Source organism: Mesocricetus auratus, unplaced genomic scaffold, assembly GCF_017639785.1.
Source record: "Mesocricetus auratus isolate SY011 unplaced genomic scaffold, BCM_Maur_2.0 Super-Scaffold_100010, whole genome shotgun sequence".
Lineage (NCBI taxonomy): Eukaryota > Metazoa > Chordata > Mammalia > Rodentia > Cricetidae > Mesocricetus > Mesocricetus auratus.
In genome coordinates this window covers 65,807,677-65,831,570 of record NW_024429194.1, presented here as the reverse complement: position 1 = coordinate 65,831,570, position 23,894 = coordinate 65,807,677, and the positions used below count along the sequence as shown (strand labels likewise).

General features: G+C 46.4%; 1 protein-coding gene across 2 annotated transcripts in view; it reads right to left on the bottom strand.

Annotated features, from left to right (window-relative positions):
• Window positions 1–23,894, bottom strand: part of Lima1 (LIM domain and actin binding 1) — a 96,338-nt gene that overhangs the window by 51,960 nt on the left and 20,484 nt on the right. For both annotated transcript variants that reach the window (XM_005067237.4, XM_040753825.1), the window contains exon 2: window positions 10,802–10,943. In XM_005067237.4, coding sequence (XP_005067294.1) covers window positions 10,802–10,920 — 119 coding nt within the window. In that variant the 5' untranslated portion in view covers window positions 10,921–10,943. The remainder of the gene's footprint in view (window positions 1–10,801; window positions 10,944–23,894) is intronic.

Here is a 23,894-nt window from a genome sequence, read left to right as displayed (position 1 = left end):
ATTAACTTTTCAATTAAAAAATTTTTTTTAATTAAAAGGCAAGCTTTACCAAAGAAATGAGGCTGGAGAGATGGCTCAGGGGTTAAGAGCACTGGCTGCTCTTCCTGAGATCCTGAGTTCAACTCTCAGCAACCACGCACAGTGGCTCACAACCATCTGTAATGAGATCGGGCGCCGTCTTCTGGCCCACAAGCATACATATAGGCAGAAGGCTATATACATAATTAAAAAAAAAAAGATCTCTAGGTTTACTAAAACTGGAAAGCCAATCACCAGGAATAAGCCAGGAGAAAGGGAGTGACAAAAGCATTGGAGACAAAAGCAGCACGTGCAAAGACTTCCCAGAATATCAGGGACACAAAGGGCCCCAGTGCCACCGAGGCCCATGGAAAACGAAAGATGAGACAAGGGGGCGGGTTGTGTAGAGGTGTGGGGCGGGGGCGGGGGCCGGGACAGCTGCTAGGAGCCACTTCTTGCCTTCCACACTGTGGATCCCCGGAACTGAGCTCAGTCATCCAGCAACAAGGGACTCGATTTGCTTAGCCGTCTCCCCAGCTCCATTTTTCTTTGTCTTTTAAAAAGTGGGTGCACAGCAATACTTAAGGCCAGTGTTTCTGGCTTCCCAGGCACACACACGGCACACATGCACGCGCCCATGCACACACACACACACACACACACACACACACACACACACACACACACACACACACAAAATAAAGATAAGCAAATCTCAGCCGGGCGGTGGTGGCGCACACCTTTAATCCCAGCACTCGGGAGGCAGAGGCAGGCGGATCTCTGTGAGTTCGAGGCCAGCCTGGTCTACAAAGAGAGTTCCAGGACAGCCTCCAAAGCCACAGAGAACCCTGTCTTGAAAAACAAAACAAAACAAAACAAAACAAAAACAAAAAAAGATAAGCAAATCTTAAGGTACTCTAGCATGTAGAAAACAGGCTGGATCTGGAAACAGGAGTGTTACTAGTGTGCAACACTTCTGACTTGCCCTGGGTGGCATGTCAGAGAAGCAAAGGGAACAGACTTGAGATACAATTCAGAGGTAAACGGATGACTAATGAAGAGGGGGGAGCAAAGAGTCAGAGTCAAGAATGAGCCTCAGAGATGGGAAGTGATGGAGGCGCACACCTTTAATCCTTGCACCCCAGAGGCAAGCAGATCTCTGAGTTCTAGGCCAGCCTGGTCTGCATTGTGAATTCAAGGATGGCTAGGGTTATATAAAGAGACCCTGTCTCAAAAAAAAGTCTCATTTCTACCATAAATCAATGGCAATAATGATTCCTGGGAAGGTGAGCTGTGAGGGATCAACTCTGGGAACTGTGCTGGATACTTTTATGTCAACTTGACGAAGCTAGGGTTTTCTGAGAGGAGGAACCCCAATTGAGAAAATGCTCTACAAGATTGGGCTGTAGGCAAGCTGTGACCCTTTAATACAGTTCCTCATGCTGTGGCAACCCCCGTAAAAGGGCTGTTTGATCCCCAAAGGAGTCACAAACTACAGGTTGAGAATCACTGCTGGAGAGCATTTGCTTAATTAGTGATTGATGGGGGAGGGGCCGGTTCACTGTGGGTGGGGCCATCCTGGGCTGGTGGTCCTGGGTTCTACAAGAAAACAGGCTGAGTAAGCCATGGGGAGCAAACCAGTAAGCAGCACCCTCCATGGTCTCTGCATCAGCTCCTGTCTCCAGGTTCCTGCACTGTTTGAGTTCCTGACTTACTTTTTTTTTTTTTTTTTTTTTGGTTTTTCAAGACAGTTTCTCTGTGGTTTTGGAGGCTGTCCTGGAATTAGCTCTTTTAGAGCAGGCTGGCCTTGAACTCACAAAGATCCGCTTGCCTCTGCCTCCCTGCTGGGATTAAAGGCCTGTGCCACCAACCTGACTTCCTTCTATGATGAAAAGCAATGCTGCAGTGTAACCCTTTCCTCCCCACCCTGGTCAGGGTGTTTTACAACAGCAACAGAAACCCTGACTAGGACAGAGATCAGGAAAAACTAAGAGTTCAGTGTCAGCCATATTAACTGCCTAGTGGGTGGCAGGGGATAATTAATTACATTTAATGTGTGTTTGTGCACACATGCATACATGTGGAGGTCATAAGACAGCTTGCAGGAGTTTTTTTTTTTTTTCAATCAATGTGAATCCTGGAGGTCAAGCTCAGATGACCAGGCTGGGTGGCCAATGACTTTATCTCTGAGCCATCTTGCTGGTTCAGGTAGCAGCAGTCAGACACAAACATCTGAGCTCAGAAGGGAGGCTCTGAAGGAGAGCTAGTTACAAGCAGAGTCACAAATCTTGTCTGCCCACACAAGACCCCCTGTCTGAGAGATCTGATATTTACAGCCTGGGTAGTGCAAGCAGATGCTCAGTGCTGGAGACTTAACAGTTGATGAGGAAGAAGTTGTTAGAGTCACAAAGAACAGAGAGGTAGGAAAACCCAAGAGACTTCCAGAGAGGCCAAGGGAAGAAAAATCTGGAAAGGAAGAAATGGCAAGAAGACACAGGAAGTTAGAGCAAAGAAACATTTCCTCAACTTAGCAATACAGGCGTCCTTGCCAATCTTGACAGTTGTCTTCCATGGTAAGTAGAACTAAACCTTGGCACCATGACCACGGCCCCCTCTTCCTCTATGGTTGTTCCCATTTTCACTCTGTTGAGACAAGGTCTCATGTTGTAATTTAAAAAAAAAGTGGCTCAAGACCAAAAGACACCATGCAACAGAGCTCACATGGAGGAGGCGTTTATTAGGGGAAAGGGAATGGGAAAAGGGGGGAGAGGAGAGGGGGGAGAGACTGGTCTCTGGGGACAGGAGCAGCAGAAGAGAAAAGGGGGTGATGACACAGACAGGCAGAAAAGGGGAAGAGGAGGGAGAAAGAGAGAGAGGGGGTGGGAAGGGAGGGTGAGGAAAAGGGAGAGAGAAGGAGAGGGAGGGAGAGAGATGGGAAGTGGGCAGGGCCCTTTTAAAAGGGAAGGCAGTGAGTGTGCACAGGTGGTGCTCTTAGTGGCTGCAGCTGAGGGTGTATCCTGTCAGAACCCCAAGGGCAGGCCAGTGCAGATGCCTAAATACTAACACATGTAGCCCAGGCTGGCTTGAAACTGGGTATGCACCTGAGGCTGGTCTTAAGCTCCTGATCTTCCTGCGGTTATCACTCAAGTGCTAGGATTATAGGCATGCACCATCAGCTTCAACCTTAATGGTGATTTAAATTATTTCCAGTTTTTCACCATTGATAATAGTGCCTTGGTGAGTATATCTGTGTATTTCTTTTCTTCCCCCCAAATAAACTAGTAAGTCTTAAGAGACTGCCTTAGGTAGGAATTGAGAGACAGGGTGGACTGCACTTAAACTGACTTAGAGTGGGCCATCAACTTGTTTTCCCCCTGTGAACAATCATCTACTGTTATTAAGCAATAATATAGTACAGTGAGCCAGAAGAAATCAGTACACAGGCTTCAAGTTAGGAAATTGTTCTTCTATTGAGCTTGGTTCAATAAATATCCAGAGGTTCCCTTTCCTTTACTGTCCTAAGAGAAGTATAAATCTGTTTTTGTTGTTGGTTTGTTTGTTTTGTTTTTTGAGACAGGGTTTCACTGTATTCTGTTTTGGAGGCTGTCCTGGAACTCACTCTGTAGACCAGGCTGGCCTTGAACTCAGAGATCCGCCTGCCTCTGCCTCCCAAGTGCTGGGATTAAAGGTGTGAGCCACCACCGCCCGGCTGAGAAGCACAAATCTTAAAACATCAAAATACTTTGGTTATTTGCTTCTGTTTTGTTCCTCGAGATAAGGTTTCATAGCCTTGAACTTGCTATGTAACCCAGGCTGGCCCCCCCCTCCTATCTCCACCTCCCGAGTGCCAGCTGTGCACACCATGCCTAGTTTTTCTCTTTTAAATGCTATCCATTATTTATGGTGCCTGGTGTCCAAGAAGGCCAGAAGAGGGCACCAGATCCCTTTGACTGGTGTTAGATGGCTGTGAGCGGCCAAGTGGATGCTGGGAATAGAAGAGCAGCCAGTGCTCTTTTTTTTTTTTTTTTTTTTTTTTCTCGAGACAGGGTTTCTCTGTAGCTTTGGAGGCTGTCCTGGAACTAGCTCTTGTAGACCAGGCTGGTCTCAAACTCACAGAGATCTGCCTGCCTCTGCCTCCCAAGTGCTGGGGTTAAAGGCGTGCGCCACCATCGCCCAGCTGTCCTCCTCCTTCTTGAGATGGGTTTCTCTGTGTTACTCGAGCCTCCTCCTTCTGGGCTGGAGTGACCCTTCACATGCTGCCATGCAGGTTGGGGAAGCTTAGCACCCAACTCTCCTGCAGGTTTGAGAATTCAACCTACACACTTATTTATGCTGGGCACATGCTCTACCACGGGGCTTTCTTGCCACCCCCAAAGTGTAGAACCAGAATTCAGGCCTCAGACTTCATTTGGGGATGTGGGGGAGGGGAGGGCACTTTGAAGACTCGAGTTGAGAAATGAAAGGATTTTCGATGACATTCCTCTAAACAAGACCAAGTGTGATAATACTTGTTGTAATCCAAGCACTCAGGAGGATCTCAAGGCCAGCCTGGGCTACATATTAAAACCTTGTCTCAAAAAAAAAAATTCTAAAATAAAATCTCATCCCAGACTTCCTGTGGTCCAGTCTCCTGTCTCTCACACATGGACTTTAATCTTGCAACTGCTCATTAATGCACAGCTGCAAGGCAGGCAGCTGACAGAGGACACTAAAATTATCTGGGGAGCAATAACAATGTCTCAAATGTTTGCAGGGCCAGAAGACAGAGATCCTGAGTTATGACTCTTGATTGTATGCTTTCAAATAGAGCAAAGGGAACTCTGAGCCAAAAGAAGGAAAAATGGAAACTCCCAAGATTTAGGCAACAATTTCACCACTAAAATGTTAAAGAGAAGCAATAGAGGAAATTATCCAGGGAGATCTGAAGGCCTTTTTCATTATTATTATTAAAGAACACACTGGAGCGCATGTGCGCCCTCAAACACACACACACACACCAACTAACCCTGTACCTTCTTTAGTAAGGGGATCCAAAAATAAAAGTATACGAGGTTCCGTGAAAGGGAGGAAACAGAACTGGAGGGGGCTGAGGGGTCAGTGTGCTGGACTGACCAATTCCACATCTTGCTGAGTGACCTTTAATCACCATTGCTGAGCCTTCAAGTTCCTTATCTGCCAGAGTGGAACAAAGGTTAGGCAGGTGTGGCTTCAAACTTGCAGCTGCAGGACCTTCATTTCAAGGTTATCCTACTAAAAACCTAAAACATAAAAGCAGTCAGTTCAGGCCTGCAGTGCAGGGTCCTGGGCTCGGCCCTTTTTAGAACTGGCTCTGGAGGTTCTTCCAAAGACTTCAGGGAAGACGGCTTGAAAACTTCAAAACTATTGAGCCAAACAGGAAACTTGGGCAAAGAAACCAAACTCTACCAGTTAGCCTTTGTCAAGAAAAGGCTCATATGACGCTGAAGCCACAGGGAAGAGAAACCAAAGATAACTTTTCAAACAGCCTGTTAATAGACCTTTCTTACATCATGGTCAAGGGTTTTAAAGCAAGGGTTTAAGGAGGTAAGGACAGAGCTGTAAAGAGCATGAGACATAGGCTCTGTGGCCAGAAAACCAAATACTCTTTTGTACATAAATCTACAAGATAACCCTCTCCCCACACCAGACAGGGCTTCTCTGTGCAGCCCTGGCTGTCCTGGAACTCACTTTGTAGACCAGGCTGGCCGCAAACTCACAGACTGGCCTACCTCTGCCTCCTGGGTGCTAGATTTAAAGGTGTGTACCACCATGCTATGCTCTAATTTGATTTATTTATTTTAAAGTAAATCTTTACATAGACAAACTTATCACTGCAGCCATCTTTGTGAATATAGTGAGTGAACTTTAAAGTACTTAACAATATTAGCAGCATGCTTCCATTTAATATGAAACCTAGAAAAGAAATCCAGGCTGAGCCCTTTATTTTTACTGCCTTAGACAGACAGTGTTGCCTGTATTTTATTATTAATATTAACAATATTTGTGTGTGCACCCCGCACGTGCCCGGGAGAGGCTAGGAGAGGACACTGTATACTCTGAAGCTAGCATTAAGGGTGGTTGTGTGTCACCTGATATGGATTTTGGGAACCAAACTCCAATCTTCTGGTAAAGAAACCTGCATTCTTAACTCCCGAGACACCTCTCCCGCCCTGGCTGCCTCATTTCTGTGCCGTTATTTTCTGCTCCCCTCGAATGTTCCTACCATATTCCTAGGGTTAGGAAAAAAAATCGAGTGGGGACCTTGGCGGATTCCATGGAGAGCAAGGGACAAACATGCAGGCAGACAGAGCTTAAGTGAGAAGTTTGGTTAGAAAGGGAAGGGAGGGGACAAAGACAGAGAAAAGAGGAGAGACAGAGAGGACAGAAGAGAAGGGAGAGACAGGAAAAGCCCTCTCTGCCCCAGGGAAACAGCTGGAAAGAGAGCAGAAATGGGGGGGGGGTATTTTAAAGGGTCCTTTGCACCTATGTGCAGACTATGTAGTGACGACAGTGACAATGACATAGTGACATAGCATCAATGGAACCCTGGGCTGACCAGGTTCTACCTGAGTGCATCCTGCCAGGTGACAGGGGGCAGGGCACAATAATGCTTGAATCCTAACACCTAGCCCACCAAATAAAGCTCCACTCACCTTTCAAAACCAGTCCAACATGTTAAGATAAACGCCCCAGGGGAAAACACTAAGCTGACAAACTCAAATATTAACTCAAGCAGGTTTTCTCAACTACAGAACAGGGATAATGCCCCTCCCACGCAGCTTTTGTGAGGGTTAGAAATACTGTGTATTTCTACCAAGAGTGCATGCTTAGTTAGCAAGCATCCGACATATCCAATCCCCAGAGTACCCCTTTCCCCCTACACACATACAGCAAAAGCCTGGTAAGTTGGTTGTGATTAAATGGGTTGGGGATTTACAACTTTTTATCTGTGCAATTTGTTCTTACAACCTTCATACAGAAAATATAGTTAACCTACTAGTCTATGGAGAAGGTCAAGTGACCTTTAAGGGCCTTTCTGCAGAACTGAGAAGACCATCAATCCCAACACTAGGGAGGCAGAGGCAGATGGATCTCTCTGAGCCTGGCCTACACAACCAATTTCTAGGGCAGCTGCGGGGCCACACAGGAAAACTGTGTCCCCCCCCCAAAAAAAGGGGGGAGCATGGGCTAAGAACTTCCTGTCCCTGCAGAAGACCCTGGTTTGGTTCTTAGCATTTCCATGGTGGCTCACAACCATCCATAACTCCAGGTCCAGGGGATTAGAAGCCTCCAAGGACACAAGGCATGCATGCAACACAAAAATTCTGGTGAAACACTCATTCACACAAAATAACAATTAGAAAAAAGCTACCAGGACAAGAATGGACTTTTCGGGTTTTCTAATGTGTGTCAAATCCTCATGAGAACTGCCTAGATAGGAAAGGGATGGGGTGAGGAGGGTACCAAGGAGACAAGAGCTTGGAGAGATTCCCAGCTAGAAATAAGCGGAGTGCCAGTGAGACCCCACTGCCCTGTACAGGGGGAGCCACCTGGCAGGCCCCAAGCACAGCGTGCAGGAAGAGGGCATCTCACAGTCAGACCACAGTCAGAAAGGACAGAGGGACTCAGCCTCAGAAAGCGGCAGGAGAGGCTCTAACTGGAGGGCACGTCCTTGCTGAGAAGGGTTTTGGGTAACCATTGCTAGGAGATGGAGGCAGGGGCATGGAGACGGGCTTGGGACGCAGAGAAGATAAAGACATCAGGAAGTAAAGCATCGCGTCAATGATGTGGACCACGGGCTCACTGCTAGAGGAATCGTTGGAGCTGGCATTCTCTCGGTGAGGAACAGCAAAAAGGAAGTGACAACGGAAGCTAGGGACTCTGCTCAAGGCCAGGAGAGCTCGGCACGCTACTGCAGGAGAGCGAGGGGAGGCTGCCTGCAACTCAGGAAGAGGTGCCGGCCTCGAAGCTCAGGCTTAGGACTTGGGAACCACACACGAGAAAGGACGGGAGAGCAGCAACTGCAACTCCTGGTTCCAGGGTATTTCAGGGACGCAGAAAGCAGGCGGCACAGAACTGCAAGTCGTGAGAAAGCCGAGTGTCCCTCAGGTGGGGCCGAGGTGGGTAGAAGGGTAAGAACGAGGGGCGGTGTCTTGCAGGTTAGGGGGTTCCTAAGGCCCATTAATCACAGCTCCGAGCTGCCTCGTATCCCTTCTTTCTTCCCATTCCTGCTCCCCCCACCCCTACAGCTTTCACTTGGGTCCCCACGAAAGCCCTATGCGTTGCCTCCGTGTTACCCATCTCTGACCTTTCTAATAAACCTTCCACGCTGCTGCCAGAAGCATCTTTGGGATGCACAAGTCTCATCGTGTCAGTCTCCTTGCATGGAAACTTTCCACTGCATTTTGCTGTTAATCTAACTATGCCCTAACTGCAGCAGCACTGGAGCCTACCACCTGGCCTAACCAAATTACACCGGCCCCTTCCTGTTCTGGTTTTTGCCATGAAGGATTGCTTGCCTCCCTATTCCCTCTGTCACATCCAGGCTCCACACACCTCCCCTCACTCACTCTGCTCCATATTCAAGTCTCATTTCCCAAGTCCACCTCCTCTACTATCAGTGATTGCTTAGCCTCTTCCTAAAAACAGGGAGGAGCAGTTGGGTCAGGAAGTGGAGACAGGAGTTCAAGGTTTATCCTCAGCTATGTAACAAGTTCAAGGCCAGGCTGAGCTGGAAGAGACTGTCTCAACAAAGGGGGCCTGAGGTAGTTGGGCCCCATTGCAGATACACAAAAGTAGATTCTTTAGAAAGACCAGGGGGCCCTACAGAAGATAGTTTAAGACAGGTTCAAGCTGGATGGTGGTGGTGGTAGTGGTGGTGGTGGTAGTAGTGGCAGTGGTGATGGCGGCAGCAAACACCTTTAATCCCAACACTCGGGAGGCAGAGGCAGGCGGATCTCTGTGAGTTCGAGGCCAGGCTGGACCGACAGCCTCCAAAACAATACAGAGAACCCCTGTCTCAGAAAAAACAAACAAATAAACAAAAAAGGTTCAAAATATCTTTGACATTCCTCCCACCAGAAGATGAGCCAAACTGCACACCTTCTTCCTGTGGAGTATGAGCCAGCCTTCATGACTCACATCTAAGAATATGGCAAACTCGATCGTGCTAAGGTCACGAGCAGGCAAAGCAGTACCTTGTAGCTCCCCTCCTTTCTGGATGCTTGCTGTGGGAACCCAGCATCCAAGCTGAAGAGTCACATGAACTGGCCATGCGTAGGTGTTCCAACCATGACTGCAGCTGAGATCCCAGGTGACAGCCTGCATTACCTTTCTTTTTCTCTTTCTCTTTTCTTTTCTCTTCTTTTCTTTTCACAGGGCCTCTCTGTAGCTTTAGAGCCTGTCCTGGAACTCCCTTTGTAGACCAGGCTGGCCTCTAACTCACTGAACTCACAGAGATCTGCCTGCCTCTGCCTCCCCAGTGCTGGGATCAAAGGCATGTGCCACCACTGCCTGGCTGGGATTTGTCATCAAAGGTGACACTGTGCGTCACAGAGACTTCCTGTTGGTGTTTGACTATATTCTAGACACAGCTCCTAGAGTCACTGTCCCCATGTCTTTACCCTTTCTTCTCATAAGTGCAGTAGCTCCCTGGTCATAAGGAACTAGTGTGGCCAGTCTGCCTGTCCCCCGTCCTTGACTCAGCTCCATCATCAACGCATCTGCTTGCTAACGTGTATGGACCACCCCTTCAGCCTGTGTGCAGCACCTACTGTGTACAGCAGTACTTACTGCGTGCAACAGCACCTACTATGGACAGCCTGGCTGGCAAACATTTTCTCATTTTCTTAAGGGGCCAGACGTTTTAGACTTTTGAGAAACAGTCTGTTATACCCAGGGTCTCTGCTGGCTCAGTGTGAAAGCAAAGACAGCCTGCGTTTCAATAAACCCTCCTCTGCTCAACCCCACTGCCTGTCGCACACTTGAAATGCTACAAGCATAATGATGAGCTGAATTTCCAATGTTATTTAAACTCTTGAAGGTGGGGAATGTAGCTCAGGGATGGAGCACATACCTAGCATGTGTAGGGCTCCGGGTTTGACCCTTAGTATTGAAAAACTAAAAGATACCATTTCCCCCCCACCAGAGGGCATGGTGGCCTAATTACAACTCGAAACCCAGCGTTCAGGAGGTGAAGGCAAGCGTTTTGTTCATGAGTGTAAACCCAGTCTGGGATATGTTAGTGAGATCCAGGCTACAGAATGGGGAGGGAAAAAAACCTAATAAAACAGAGCTGGGTTTGGTGGCACACACCTAATGGCAGCATTTGAGAGGCAGGGGCTGAGGGTTTAAGAGTGCACAGTCCTTCTCAGCTAAAAAGCATGTGCAAGGCCAGCCTGGGCTGCAGGAGATCCCATCTCAATAGAAACAAGCAAACCAATGAATCAACAAACAAAACAAAGCGCATTCCTTGACGGTCCCTGCCCATGACAGACTCCCCTCTCGTCCCTCATCTGATCCTCCGTACATTCCTTTGGATTTGGTAACAGTTTGCTTTATACTTCGGTATTTTATAAGTATCTTTTTGCACCATTTTCTTGTCCTTGATTAAATAAAAATCCAAAGACAGAGGAAGGACCCTCTGATTGATAACGTTCTTTTTCTCTACAGTACCTAACATGCAGGGGTACTCAATGCAGCCATTTTACATTGCTTCACCAATTATGAAGACAGATGGTACTTTTGGACCAAGATCAGCACTTACTTGGAGAATATTTCCACAATTGTCGATGACTTATTCTTGTTGACAAGAGAAAGTTCTTTGGCTGTTACTCTTAATGACAGGGAAGTCCACTGTCGTCTGTTAAATGGAGTGGATTCCATCTTGTCTACAGGCTCTGGAAAACCTATGGGATAGAGAAAGGGAGACTATTCAGCATAGGACAGGATTCCCAGCACTCGGGGATGGGCAGCAGAATGAGCCAAGCCAGAGAGCCCAATGCTGCAGGCCACACGCCTCTGCAGCTTTCCAAAGCTTGTGTTACCTCGGTCAAAAGAGTCAGTATCTTTGGGGTGCAGTTTCCTGTAAAAGGAGGTCAGAACAGATGATCTCTTAGGTGCCTTTTCAGTTCTATCATTTTATCACTGACCCTACTGTGCAAATATCAGTTCGCCTTTTTCTGAACTTAGGCTGTTCCAAAGTCACATTCAGAGTGAAATCTTCCCTGTTTTGGAATAACATCCTAGGAGGGATGTGATCAACATCTCACTAGTCAAGCCCAAACTAGGCTCTGCCTACATCTACATGGCTTTTTGTCCATTCGTTCGTCCACTATCCGTCCGTCCATCCTCCCTCCCTCCCTCCCTCCCTCCCTCCCTCCCTCCCTCCCTCCCTCCCTCCCTCCCTCCCTCCCTCCCTCCTCTCTCTGTTTCTCCCTACCTTCTCTCCCTGTACTCTGGAGCACTGACTACTGTTAATCTGGAGAGAGCTAAGGACACCACATAGGATAAGAGAAAGAGCAAAGCAGGCTTTGATGGCATTGCAAGTTTGTTACTTTGAACAAGTTATATCTGGGGCTGGGATACAGTTCGGCAGTAGAGAGCTTGCCTAGCTCCAAGACAAACAGATACAAAATGTTCTAAATTGGTGGCATCTTAGGTACAAAAATCATTAAATGGAATGTGATAACCCAGGCCCTGAAAAAAGAAACTCTGTTTCCTCTCATGGGAAGGCCCTCCCTTGGAATTTTTAGATTTCTGTGTTTAAGCTGGAGTGAGTATCTATAGCAGCCAGGAGGCAAGAAAGGGACCATAAGAGTGCTGTAGTGGGGGACTGGAGAGATGGCTCAGAGGTTGGGAGTGTTGGCTGCTCTTTAGGAAGACCCGGGTTCAGATCCCAGCACCCACATGATGGCTCACAACCATCTATAATGAGGTCTGATGCTCTTGTCTGGCCTGCAGGCATGTATGCAGACAGAGCACTGTATATATAATAAATAAATAAATCTTAAAAAGAAAAGAGTGATATAGTGGAGGGAAGTTTTTAGTGGGTGACAGTAAAACACATGTAACTCAGAAGTAAAAGAAAGGATTACTGCAGGCGTTGGTGGCACACACCTTTAATGCCAGCACTCGGGAGGCAGAGGCAGGCAATTCTCTGAGTTCGAGGCCAGCCTGGTCTACAGAGCGAGTTCCAGGACAGCCTCCAAAACAATACAGAGAAACCCTGTCTTGAAAACAAAACAAAACAAAAAAAAAAAAAAAGAGAGAGAGAGAGAGAAAGGATTACTATAGATAGAAAGGTTTAAATGGTGATAAGTTTTCAGGGAGAGAGGGAATGTGGGGGTGAGGAGGACCACCAACCAAAATGGAACCTACTACTTTACAAACTAAAAAAATATAATAATAGTTTGAGTGGAGGTACCCTATATGGGTGGGTAATGCTGCCCCAGAAGCTATAGGGTTTTTGTTTCACTTTGTCTTTAATTTTTACTTTATGTGCATGAGTGGGGTTTTTGGTTGTTTTTTTTTTTTTTTTGGCTTTTTTTTTTTTTTTTTTTTTTTTTGGTTTTATGAAACAGGGTTTCTCTGTATTGTTTTGGAGGCTGTTGGACCAGCCCGGCCTCGAACTCAGAAATCTGCCTGCCTCTGCCTCCCGAGTGCTGGGATTAAAGGTGTGCGCCACCACCGCCGACATGAGTGGGTGTTTTGCCTGCATGTATGTCTATGCACATGCGTTTGCCTGGTACCGTGGAGGCCAGAACAAGCATCAGATGCCCTAGAACTAGAGTTACAGACGTTTGTGAACTGCTGTGTCGGTGCTAAGAATCAAACCCAGGACCTCCACAAGAGCAGTAATTGCACTTAACTATCCAGCCCCAAGAAACCATAGGTTTTTTAATGAAACTCCACTGCTAGGTACAGGGTCCCTCCCTAGAAGTAATGGTTAGGGAGATCCGAGGAGCACCCAAAACACTGTCCTTGGTTCACCACTAGAATTAGATGGTAAGACCCAATTGTTGAAGATAACCGTACAGCTTGGATGCAGGAAACAGAAATCAAGCTCAAACTGAGCTGGAAGCTTCCTCCCTGCTGGCTGCAGTCACAGTCCTGGAGGGGGCTATGCAGGCCACTGGAGAGAAATGTTATCAACTGTCCTATCAAGTTATAGTACAATACCAACCCACCAGGCAAGATATGTCCACTTGTACAAAAGGGAAAGGCTGTTTGGAAGTGGGGAGAGGGTGGGGTTTAATCAATCACTTTCCAATAGGATTAATTCTTATCTGGCATTATAAACTTGGGCAAAAGCCTATGGCTCTGGAGGGAATGCATTACTGATGTGTTGCTAAATGGCCAAGGAGACAAATACCACAGACCAGTACTGGTCTCAGTCTGGGTCAGAGAAGCGTTGTTTTACAGTGGGCAGCGGTCAGTACAAAGGCTTGTCAAAGTGCTGAGCTTAAGTGACTACCAGCGTAGCTCTCAGCCTTAAACTGGACAGATGCATTGCACCCTCCAAACTCTAGGGAATGCTGTAGGAGAGGAGGAAGGATGTAAGAGCCAGAGGACAGACTACAGTGCCATCAAATGCTGTCCTCTGGGCATGAAATGGCTACTGCAATCATGAACATGCAGCAGCTGTGGGTGCCTGCACGAGACCTACACAGAAAAGACAGGACATGACACTGTTGAGATGATGCAGTGCCACCAAGCCTGACAATCTGAGTGCCACCCCAGGACCTACATGGGGGAAGGAGAGAAAGAACTCCCCAAAGTTGTCCTCTGCCCACCACAAGCAGGCCATGGCACGCACACGCCCCTTCCTGACACAATTGACCAAACAAATTGATGGATCAAGAAATAAGACATAAAACAGGAGAGGAACTGGTTGGGGAGAAGCAGAGGACCAGTGGGAGCCCAGGGATACGTAAAGGAAATGGGGGTGAACAGGATCACAATACACCATATACAGGTACAGAACTGCAGAAAGTGTCTTAAATTAAGTCATCTCTCTAGTTTTAGTATCTTCAGATGAAAACCAAGGATAACATTTGTCTTTCTAGGATTTTATGGTAGAGTTACAGAGATAATATATTTTAAACATTAGGCATACTTAACACTGTGCAGAAAATTTTAAGTATAATATAATAGCATTGACTCTTGTAATTATAAAGCCTTCTAACAACCAGGGAAAGTATGATACACTTAAATTCAGAGGATAAATCCCCTACACTTAACATTCTCTTCTGGAATTCCTTGAAGCTGTAGAACATACAAAGGGTACCCTTGACATCACTCAGTCTCTACCCGCTAAGCTGGTGGTTGGGTTTTCTTGCCCTAGTAATTACCAAAGGAGTTACAACCTTTGTACAGAAGAGGTGAGGTCAGAAACAACTCAACACCTCCTATTTGAATAGGGAAAAAAATACAGAGTAAAGAACTGTTCTCTTGACAACCCCAGAGAAGAACTGGTTTGCAGAATGTATCCATCAGAATTGCCCTTGACAGCCTGGGCAACAGCACAGTGCGTTACACTGGAATGAGCGTTCTGGAAGCCTCAGGATACAAGGCAGACGGCAGAAACCCTTCTGAGATGACATCACTTCCCCACTGCGCAGTGCTCTGTCCTTCCAACAAAAGCCTCCTCTGAAAAGAAGGGTTTCATGTTCAGCGATTTAATTCTCACCTTGGAAGGTAGCATCATACACAGTAATGCTAAGGAGCTTTGGCATGGGAGGTGGGTACATTCAACCAAATACAATTGTTCTTACCACTTAAGGCTTATGTTTTTTTTTTATTTGCCTTTTCCCTCAAACTTAGATTTTCTTATTTGTAGCAATGGGATGAATAAGATGAAGAGGAAATGACACTCATGCAGAATAAGCCACTGGTAAATGTGAGAGCTTTAAAAGTATCCCCTCTTTCTGGACAGAATAGTAATGCTACTCATGTGATTTAACCTGAATATACCAAATGCCTTATGAGACACCCGTGTGTAACTGCACCGCAGCTCGTAGCTGACAGACTCATCAAGCGTCATGGGCATTTTCTCTAACGAGAACAGGCACAGGAGTGATACGCAACTGACATCAAGACGGCAGCCCCTTCAAGCCAAATCTAGGGAATGCTGACCAACACTTTAAGACAACATTTGGAAAAAATATGCTTCCAATGTGGTACAACTACAACTGTTGTCAATTATGGATAAAAGAGGAAAAAAATAAAGTATGTTCTCAAAGCTATTCACAAAAGAGAAACAGAACCAGATGCATGCAATACACGTCTACTGAAGGCTGAGGCAGGAATGTTTGAGACTTGCTTGGGCAATATAATAAGATACTGTGTAAAATACACACACCACCACCACCACCTCCACCCCCCCCCAGCAGCAGCTCTCCTAGGCATTCTTATATCAGGGTCTGGCTAGGTAGCTCTCTGGCTGGCCTCAAACTCACAATCTTCCTGCTTCAGCTTTCCAAGTGCTAAGATGACAAGCATGTGCCACCATGCCTAGACATATCATTTGGGGAATTAGAAATAATAAAGTTTTTTTTAAAAAGCAATTCCCAAGTTCAAATTCATGGTATTGATTATTTCTGTCCAAAATGCCAAGGGAATTTGTAGCCCTCAGCTGTCTAAGGTTAGGAGAAACACACTCAAGCAGTGAGTAGACTGCACTTGGTAGATGAACAGAGAGCCCCCTTCCCCGCCCCCATGGACTGCCTCTGCTGACATCCACACAATTACCGCGCAAGGCGAGGATGTGGTTGGAGGCATCGCATACCTCAGGCTCAGTGGGAGGAAAAGACATTCGCTTGGCTTGGGATTCGCAGAATGGAAAGAATTTGAAAGTGAGGGCAGAAGGGGGAAAGCGCATCTGAGGTGGGAAGGGGGGCGTTCGCATCCGAGGAAATGAGGTTCTAGGCAGATAGGGAAGAGTTGTGAAAACCACGCCGAGGAATTTGGGCCGTACTCCAGCAGTGGCAAGAACTGGCCAATGAGTGAACAGAAGTGGAGTCTAATATTCATATGTACGACCTTTAAAGCAAATAAAGATTCCCCTCAGCTCTAATATTCACCTTTATAACTTCAGAACTCTCCTGTGCACTGCAGCCTGCGGTGGAGCACAGTTTCTGAAGAGGCAAGTAATACATAAGCACCATGTGATAAACTTATTTTAGTTGGGTATGGTGGTGTAGATGCTGAGGCAGGAGGATCACTGCAAGTTCCAGGCCAGCCTGGGTTACAGAGTGAGGCCCTATCACAAAACAATCCAGTCTGTGCTGGGATGTAAGTACTGCTGTGTACGAAGCCCTGAGTCCTACCTCTAGCACTGCACACAACCAGGCATGGAGGCACTCACCCGTAACCCTAGCACTTGAGGAGGGGTAGGAGGACCAGAAATTCAAGGTCATATATGAGCTTGACACTAGCCAGGGATACGTAAAACCTTGGCTTAGGAGAAAGAAGAAAAGAGAAATCTGCACTTAATCCAAGTTTTATGGTAGCAAGTGTGGGAATGGAAAATGGGAGTAGTAGTGTGCATCTGCAGCCCCAGTGTCCCCATGGTGATGTGGGAAGCAGGGAAAACAAATTCCATTTTCTTTATACCAAAAGTTAAAATGATGGTTAAAATAACTACTTCTAGCCAAGATAAGAAGTTGATCACTAAGAAGAGTGATCACCTCAATTCATTCCTGGACCACCTAGCTGCAAACTTGCACATACTATTTTTCAGTAAGAATATCGGGCCAGCATGATAGCTCAGTGAGCAGTGTTGCTTGCTAGCAGGCCTGAAAACCTGAGTTTAAGCCCCAGGTCTCACACATTACAAGGTGAGAACTGACTCCCTCCCGCCATTTGACCCCTGCCTTCCACAGCTGTGCTGTGGTACACATGCATGCAGACACAAACACCCATAGGCGTAATTAAAATGTGTTAAAAGCAACAGCGACAACCACAGATTGCTCCCCACACACCTGGATTCTGCATGGGTAGAATAAACCAACTGAGAACCAAAAATATTTTCAAAAAGTTGCATTTATGGCAGGGTATGTTAGTGCATGCCTGTATCCTCAGAACTCAGGAGGCTGAGGCCAGGGCACTGTCATGAGTTTAAGGCCAGCCAGACCCATCTCAAATAAAACAAGAAACCACCAAAAAAATAGAAACAAAGAGAAGTGATGCACCGAATTCACAGACTTGGGTCATTATATTGTGACCAGCAAATACAGCGCAACTTCTGCACTATCAGACGCCATAAGATGTCACTAGGCTAGGGACAGGATGGAGCACACACACAGAATAGATGTAACCACTACACTACCCATGTAAAGGGACGGGAGCATCCAGAGTCCCAGAGTTCAAGGGACAGCTGTTTTTTCTCACAGCGATACGCATCAGAGGTAATTATCGCTCTTCCTGAGAGAAGCCTAGTTAACCCTGGCCAGCAGGGTTACACTGTCCACTGTATCAGGGAGTCAGCTTTTGTGCGCCTGCATTAAAGATGTGGTGCTGTTCCTCAGCTACCCAATCTTTCTGAGAAGAGTCTCATTTTCAGGCTTCTGGATATTATTCTACCAGTGAGGAACAATTGCTGGATTAGTGGGTGGTTATGTGCAAGGGTTGAAGGAAACATATATATATATATATATATATATATATATATATATATATATATATATATGATTACTGAACCATCTCTCCCGTCCTTATTCAAACTCTTGACATACATGCAAATCATATGAAAAAAAGAAAAGAAGGAAAGAAAACTTAGTAACTTGAAGCCAGGTATTACAGGCCCTTGCAGAAGGTAGAGACAGGAAGAGACAGGAGGATCGTGAGTTTGAGGACAGCCTAGTAATCCTATAAACAACAAACAAGAAGCTTCACTTAGCATACACAAAAGGCTCAGTCTTTTCTTATTCAGAAGCATGACAGACAAGTCTATAGGCATGTCGGGCTAGTTACTGCCACAGTTGTTGGAACAGCTTCAGCCAGCTGTCTGCAGAAATATGTACCTAGACAATGGGATAATTGTACCGCCAATTCCCAGAGTCAACGAGGATATAGATATTTGCATCAGGACAGAGTCACTACAGGAGCTTGTGATCCCTCTTTCATCTCCTTTTATGGACATTTTGTGGAGAAAAGTGGTTGTGCAACTGAGACGCACTCACACTTGTGGAGCTGCTAACCGGAGGATCTCAAGGAGTAAGGTTACACTCTCTGCGCAGTCTGCACTGCTTACACTCCGTGACTGAGTCACACATTGCCAAGCTAGGGATAAAATACGGAAGCCAGCAAGCACTCTCAGTCTTTCCTCCTTCTGCCTCCACTGGGGAGAATAAGCGTCTCTCCCTTCCAGCTAGATCTTTCCTCCACCTCTCGACCCTCTGCTAGAGAGTGAGCCCAGGGCCTCGAACATGCTGGGCAAAGGCCCAGGTCCCAATAAGACAAGTTATCTTCCCCACAAGCCCCACACACTTCTGTCCCTGGTTTTCTACCTAAGAGGTGAGCTATTTCTAAGGAGTGTGTGTCTATATCTATAAGTACGTATCTGACCTCGTACGTAGGTTTTTAAGTTGTTTTCTTTTACTTTAAATCTCCAGTTTTTTTCCTCTCACCGTCACTTTGCTCCTATAGCACAGTCAAACTACAGCCCTCACATGCTTCACTTTGTCATCTTCCATCCATTGCTCTAGCCTTGCTCCGTTCCCAGGCATTTCCTGACGATCACTGAACAGATCTTACAGTCAAAACAAAGACCACAGCTGGGTAGTGGCCGCGGTGCACGCCTTTAATCCCAGCACTCGGGAGGCAGAGGCAGGCAAATCTCTGTGAGTTTGAGGCCAGCCTGGTCTACAAATCAAGGTCCAGGACAGCCAGGGATACATACAGAAACAGTCTTAGAAAAAAAAAAAAGAATGTGACAAGTTACTAAACAGCAAGTGTGTATAACACTACTTACCATGCTGTGGAATATGACTTTAGCTAGGCAAAGATGCGTTACATTTGTTTACCCTGTGGAACATTACTTTAAGTGTGTAAAGATGCCTTACATTTGTTCATGCTGCATTTGCTTAATGATGTAAGGATGTGTGTTTAACTATATAAAGATGTGTTGTATGTGTCACCTGGCCTTCCCAAGGCACCTGATTGGTCTAATAAAAACCCGAATGGCCAATAGCTAGGCGGGGAAGGAGGGGTAGGGCTGGCAGGAAGAGAAAATAAATAGGAAAGATCTGGGTTTGAGAGGAATGAGAAGAGAAGGAGAGAACAAGGAGGGACATGCCTGGGACCAGAAGCCAGTCAGCCATACAGACATGAAAGCAGCGAAAGTACGATACAGAAGCTCCAAGGCAAAAGGTAGATAAAGAGAAACAGGTTAGTTTAAGTTAAAAGAAATGAGCCTAAGCTAGGTCAAGCACTCAAAGCTAACATTAAGTCTCCAAGCCATGACTTGGGAGCTGGCTGGTGACTAAAGGAAAAGGCCTGCATAAAGCCCTCTTGGCTTCCTCTCATCGTCAGGAAGACCCTATTCACATTTTTTTTTTCTGTTTAAAGATTTATTTATCTTTATGTGTGCTGGTGTTTTTCCTGCATATATGTCTGTGTGAGGGTGTCAGGTTCCCTGGAAATGGAGTTACAGACAGTTGTGAGCCACCATGTGGTTGCTGGGACTTGAACTCAGGACCTCTGGAAGAGCAGCCAGTGCTCTTAACTCCTGAACCATCTCTCCAGCCCCTCCAACTCACATCTTGACCTCAGGCCTTTCTGAGAAGCTTCTCCCATACATACAATGCCACTCTTCCAGGGGAAACACTTCAGTCCTTGTTCTAACTTAGAGGACCCTTTTTCCCAGATCCCTTCCCAACACCTCAAGCCTCAGCTAGAAGGTTCCTTGCAGTGCTAAGGATACAATTCAGCACTTTGGGGTCACTGCCAAGCACTCTTCCATAGATCTCCTTCCCCAGTCCCAGGAGGTCCTCCAGGTCTCAAAGAACAATAAGACCAGTCCCTAACATTAATCACACCATATGATACATTGTTGTTTTGTTTTGATTAAAAATTTTTCTGTTTATTCGAGACAGGGTTTCTCTGTAGCTTTGGAGCCTGTCCTGGAACTCACTCAGTAGACCAGGCTGGCCTCAAACTCACAGAGATCCCCCTTGCCTCTGCCTCCCAAATTCTGGGGTTAAAGGAATGTGCCACCACCAAAAATTTTTTAAAGGTTTATTTTTATGTTATATGTATGAGTGTCTTGTCTGCATGTATGTACACCATGTGTATGCAATGCCTGAGGAGGCTAGAAGAAGGCATCAGATCTCATAGGACTGGAGTTACAGACAGTTGTAAGCTACTGTGTAGGAGCAGGGAACCAAATCCAGGTCTTCTGGAACACACAGTGCTATCAACCTCTGAGCCATCTCTCCATCCTCTAAGTTTGGGTGTTTTGTTTTGTTTGAGACAGAACCCAGGTCTTCCGGAACACACAGTGCTATCAATCTCTGAGCCGTCTCTCCATCTTCTGGTTTGGGTGTTTTGTTTTGTTTGAGACAGTCTCATATAGTTTAAGCTGGCCTTATAGCCGAGGCTAAGTGTTTCCCTAGCCCTCCCGCGTCCTCCTCCCAGGTGCTAGAATTAGAGGTTCTAGCTCAGTCACCATGACCATGAAGAAAAGGGCTTCAAGCTCTGAAGTCATTTGTTGAAGCAGGTTATTTGTATAATGACTTCAGGGAAAAGAAAATTGAACATGATGTTTGTTTATTGCAAAATAAATCACTGCAAACTATGAGAAACCACTGAATACAACAGCAAAAATGTCTTTAGCCTGAACTCAGATTGTTCAGTCAGCGCTGTTGACATAACTCAGGTGTCTCCTTACAAATGCTAACGAATAACTACAGCTCAACAGATAACAAAGCCTGAGCGGAATCTGAGAAACCAAGAGGAATTAAGATGAGAAATAAAAGGGAAAAGAAGTTTTAATTCAGTAGGTCATAAACTTAAGTATACACAAGAATCACCTAGGAAACGTGTTTAAAATACTGACTTCTCAAGTCCTTTCCCATGATTCATCAAGTTGGAGAAGAGCCCGGGGAGACCTTTAAACAGAACCTAGCAATGATTCTAGCATCCACGGTTCCCCCATTAGAGGCTGGACAACAGAACTAAGGGCTGGAGAAGGATAAGAACTCCTAGAAAATGGGAAAGGGGCATCCTAGAATACTCCCATGTTGTCCACTTTGAATACTCTATTGTCACCCAGAAATCTGTCCTTTAAAAGTAACCTGAGCCAGTGTGGTGGCACATGGCTACAATCCTTGCACTTGGAGGCTGAGGAAGGCTGACGGACTGCCAGCCGCTCCAGCCCCTGTCCCGGTGCACAAGCAAACACGATAGCGAACAAAACAAAGCACCCGGAGAGCTGTCACAGTGAAACACCGGGTGATTCCAGTTCTCAGGGGGAGAGCTGTCACAGTGAAACACCGGGTGATTCCAGTTCTCAGGGGGAGAGCTGTCACAGTGAAACACCGGGTGATTCCAGTTCTCAGGGGGAGAGCTGTCACAGTGAAACACCGGGTGATTCCAGTTCTCAGGGGGCCCATCAGGCATTTGAAGCCAGCCTGGGACAGGGAGCCATCTATTCCAACAAGAAGAAGTAGCCTTAAGTTAAGACACAGTGAATCTGCCCAATGTCACCTAGAACTTCCTGGTCTAGACAGCACAAAATCATTTTGCAGATGAAAATTAGCTTTATTTTCATCTCATTGGTTTGCCATTTAACTTAAAATGACTCTTCAGAAAGAAACACAACAGTATCCAGGTGTGCTGACACACGGCTGTAACTCGGGCATTCTGGGCATGGAGGCAGGACTGGGAGCTCAAGCCTTGGCAGCAAAGCAAGGTTGGCATGGGCTTCATGACAGCCTGTCTTAAAAGAAAGCAAAAGGGCTGGAGAGATGGGCCAGTGGTTAGAGGCCTTTGCAGAGGACCTGTCCGGACTCTGCTACCAGCACCCGTGTCAGGCTGCTGCAACCCCAGCTACAGGAACCTGAAGTCTCTGGCCCCGCCAGGCACCTGTACTCAGCGAACAGTACTTATACACAAACACATGCAAATACACAATTTTAAAAATAATAAAACTACAGGGCTGGAGTGACGGCTCAGTGGTTAAAAGCTCAGGCTGATCTTTCACAGGACCGATTCCACCCCAGCATCCACATGGCGGCTCACAGTCACCTGCAACTCTAGTCCCAGGGGACCCTACACCCTTTCCTAGCTTCTAGCTTCTGGGGGCACTGTACAGATGCAGGAGAAGCACCCATACTCACAGAATACTTTTCAAGTATTCATAAAACAAATCTTTTATTTATTTATTTTTGGTTTTTCGAGACAGGGTTTCTCTGTATTGTTTTGGAGGCTGGCCTTGAACTCACAGAGATCTGCCTGCCTCAGCCTCTTGAGTGCTGGGATTAAAGTTGGGGGCCATCACTGCCCAGCAAAATACTCATTTTTAAAAGGTGAGTGGTTTAGCAATAGAGCACTTGTGACACCTTGGGTTCAGTCCCCAGCACTTGGGGGAGGGAGGGATGGCAAGGGGAAAAAATACACAAAAGTGAAAGGACAAGACAGTCCTTCCTCAACACCTGGACAGCCCAGGCCAGCTTTGTGCTTACATTGAGACAGTGAGGAGCCAGGCTAGCCACAGGCTACAGTTCTGAAAGGGTTAACAACAACACGTTAGGGGCTGGGCCATAGCCCAGTGGTAGAGTGCTTGCTGGTATGTGTAAAGCCCTGTGCTCCATCCCCAGCACTGCAAAATAAAGCAAAATTCAATTAAACTAGGAAGTGATGCGGTGATTCGGTCTGTGACCTCCTGACACACCGTCAGGTCCAGTCGGGGATGATGTGTTTCATAGGCAAGCCACAATCATGGAGCCTAACGGCAACGCCTGTCAAAGTGCTGTGTGCTTTTTGGCTACTCATATTTTCCTGTGGATGAGCGCTTCAAACTTGAGCTTACAAGAACTGATCATCTAAATATCAATCGTTATGAGCAGCACTGTAAAATCAGTGTTCTCCTGGCCCATTTCTCAAGCTCTCGGATGCATTTATCCAATGCTACGTAAGCCAAACCCATAGGACCCCATGGTACCAGCGATTGCAAAGACTACAAAACAGAGACTCAGGAAGTACTCAGGGGCATGCCCTATGATGTGCCTTGAAAGCCAGAATAATCTTCATTACCGCTGGAACAGACTTTAATTACAATTTAAAAATTAAATCAAGAAGACAACAGGCGTGGACTCTAATCTTGGCTCTGCCACTAATTAGCCAAGTGACCCCAGGAAGACACCTGTCTGAGCCTTACCCTCCCTCTTGTGTAAGATGAAGAGGCTCACAATAGTCTAGTGTTTTCCTTACTCCAGGGCACAATTAGCAAGTTTCAAAATCAGTTTCAGGAGTCACAACCAGTGTGATTTGCCCTTGTTTTTGTTTTTGCAGAGCTGGATATTGAGCCCAGAGCTCCCAGTATGCTCTATGTTCAGTAACTCAGTGAGAAAGGCAAGCTCGCTCTCTGAGTTACAGCCACAATCCATCTGTTTGTTTTAATAAGGAACAGAATGAAGCAGAAACACCGCCGTGTTTCATCATACTATAGGTGAACGTACTTACAAAGCGCTTGTTGAGCTATTCACGTGTGTGCGTGTGAAATGGGTAGGAAGACGAACTTTCTCTTCCTGTGCTGACGGGAACTGCAGTCTAAGAAGTGCTGGGGGGGGGGGGGAGGCAAACAGCCAGAATGCTTGTGCATTGTGGGTGGGGACAGACAATGGGACAGTCACTTC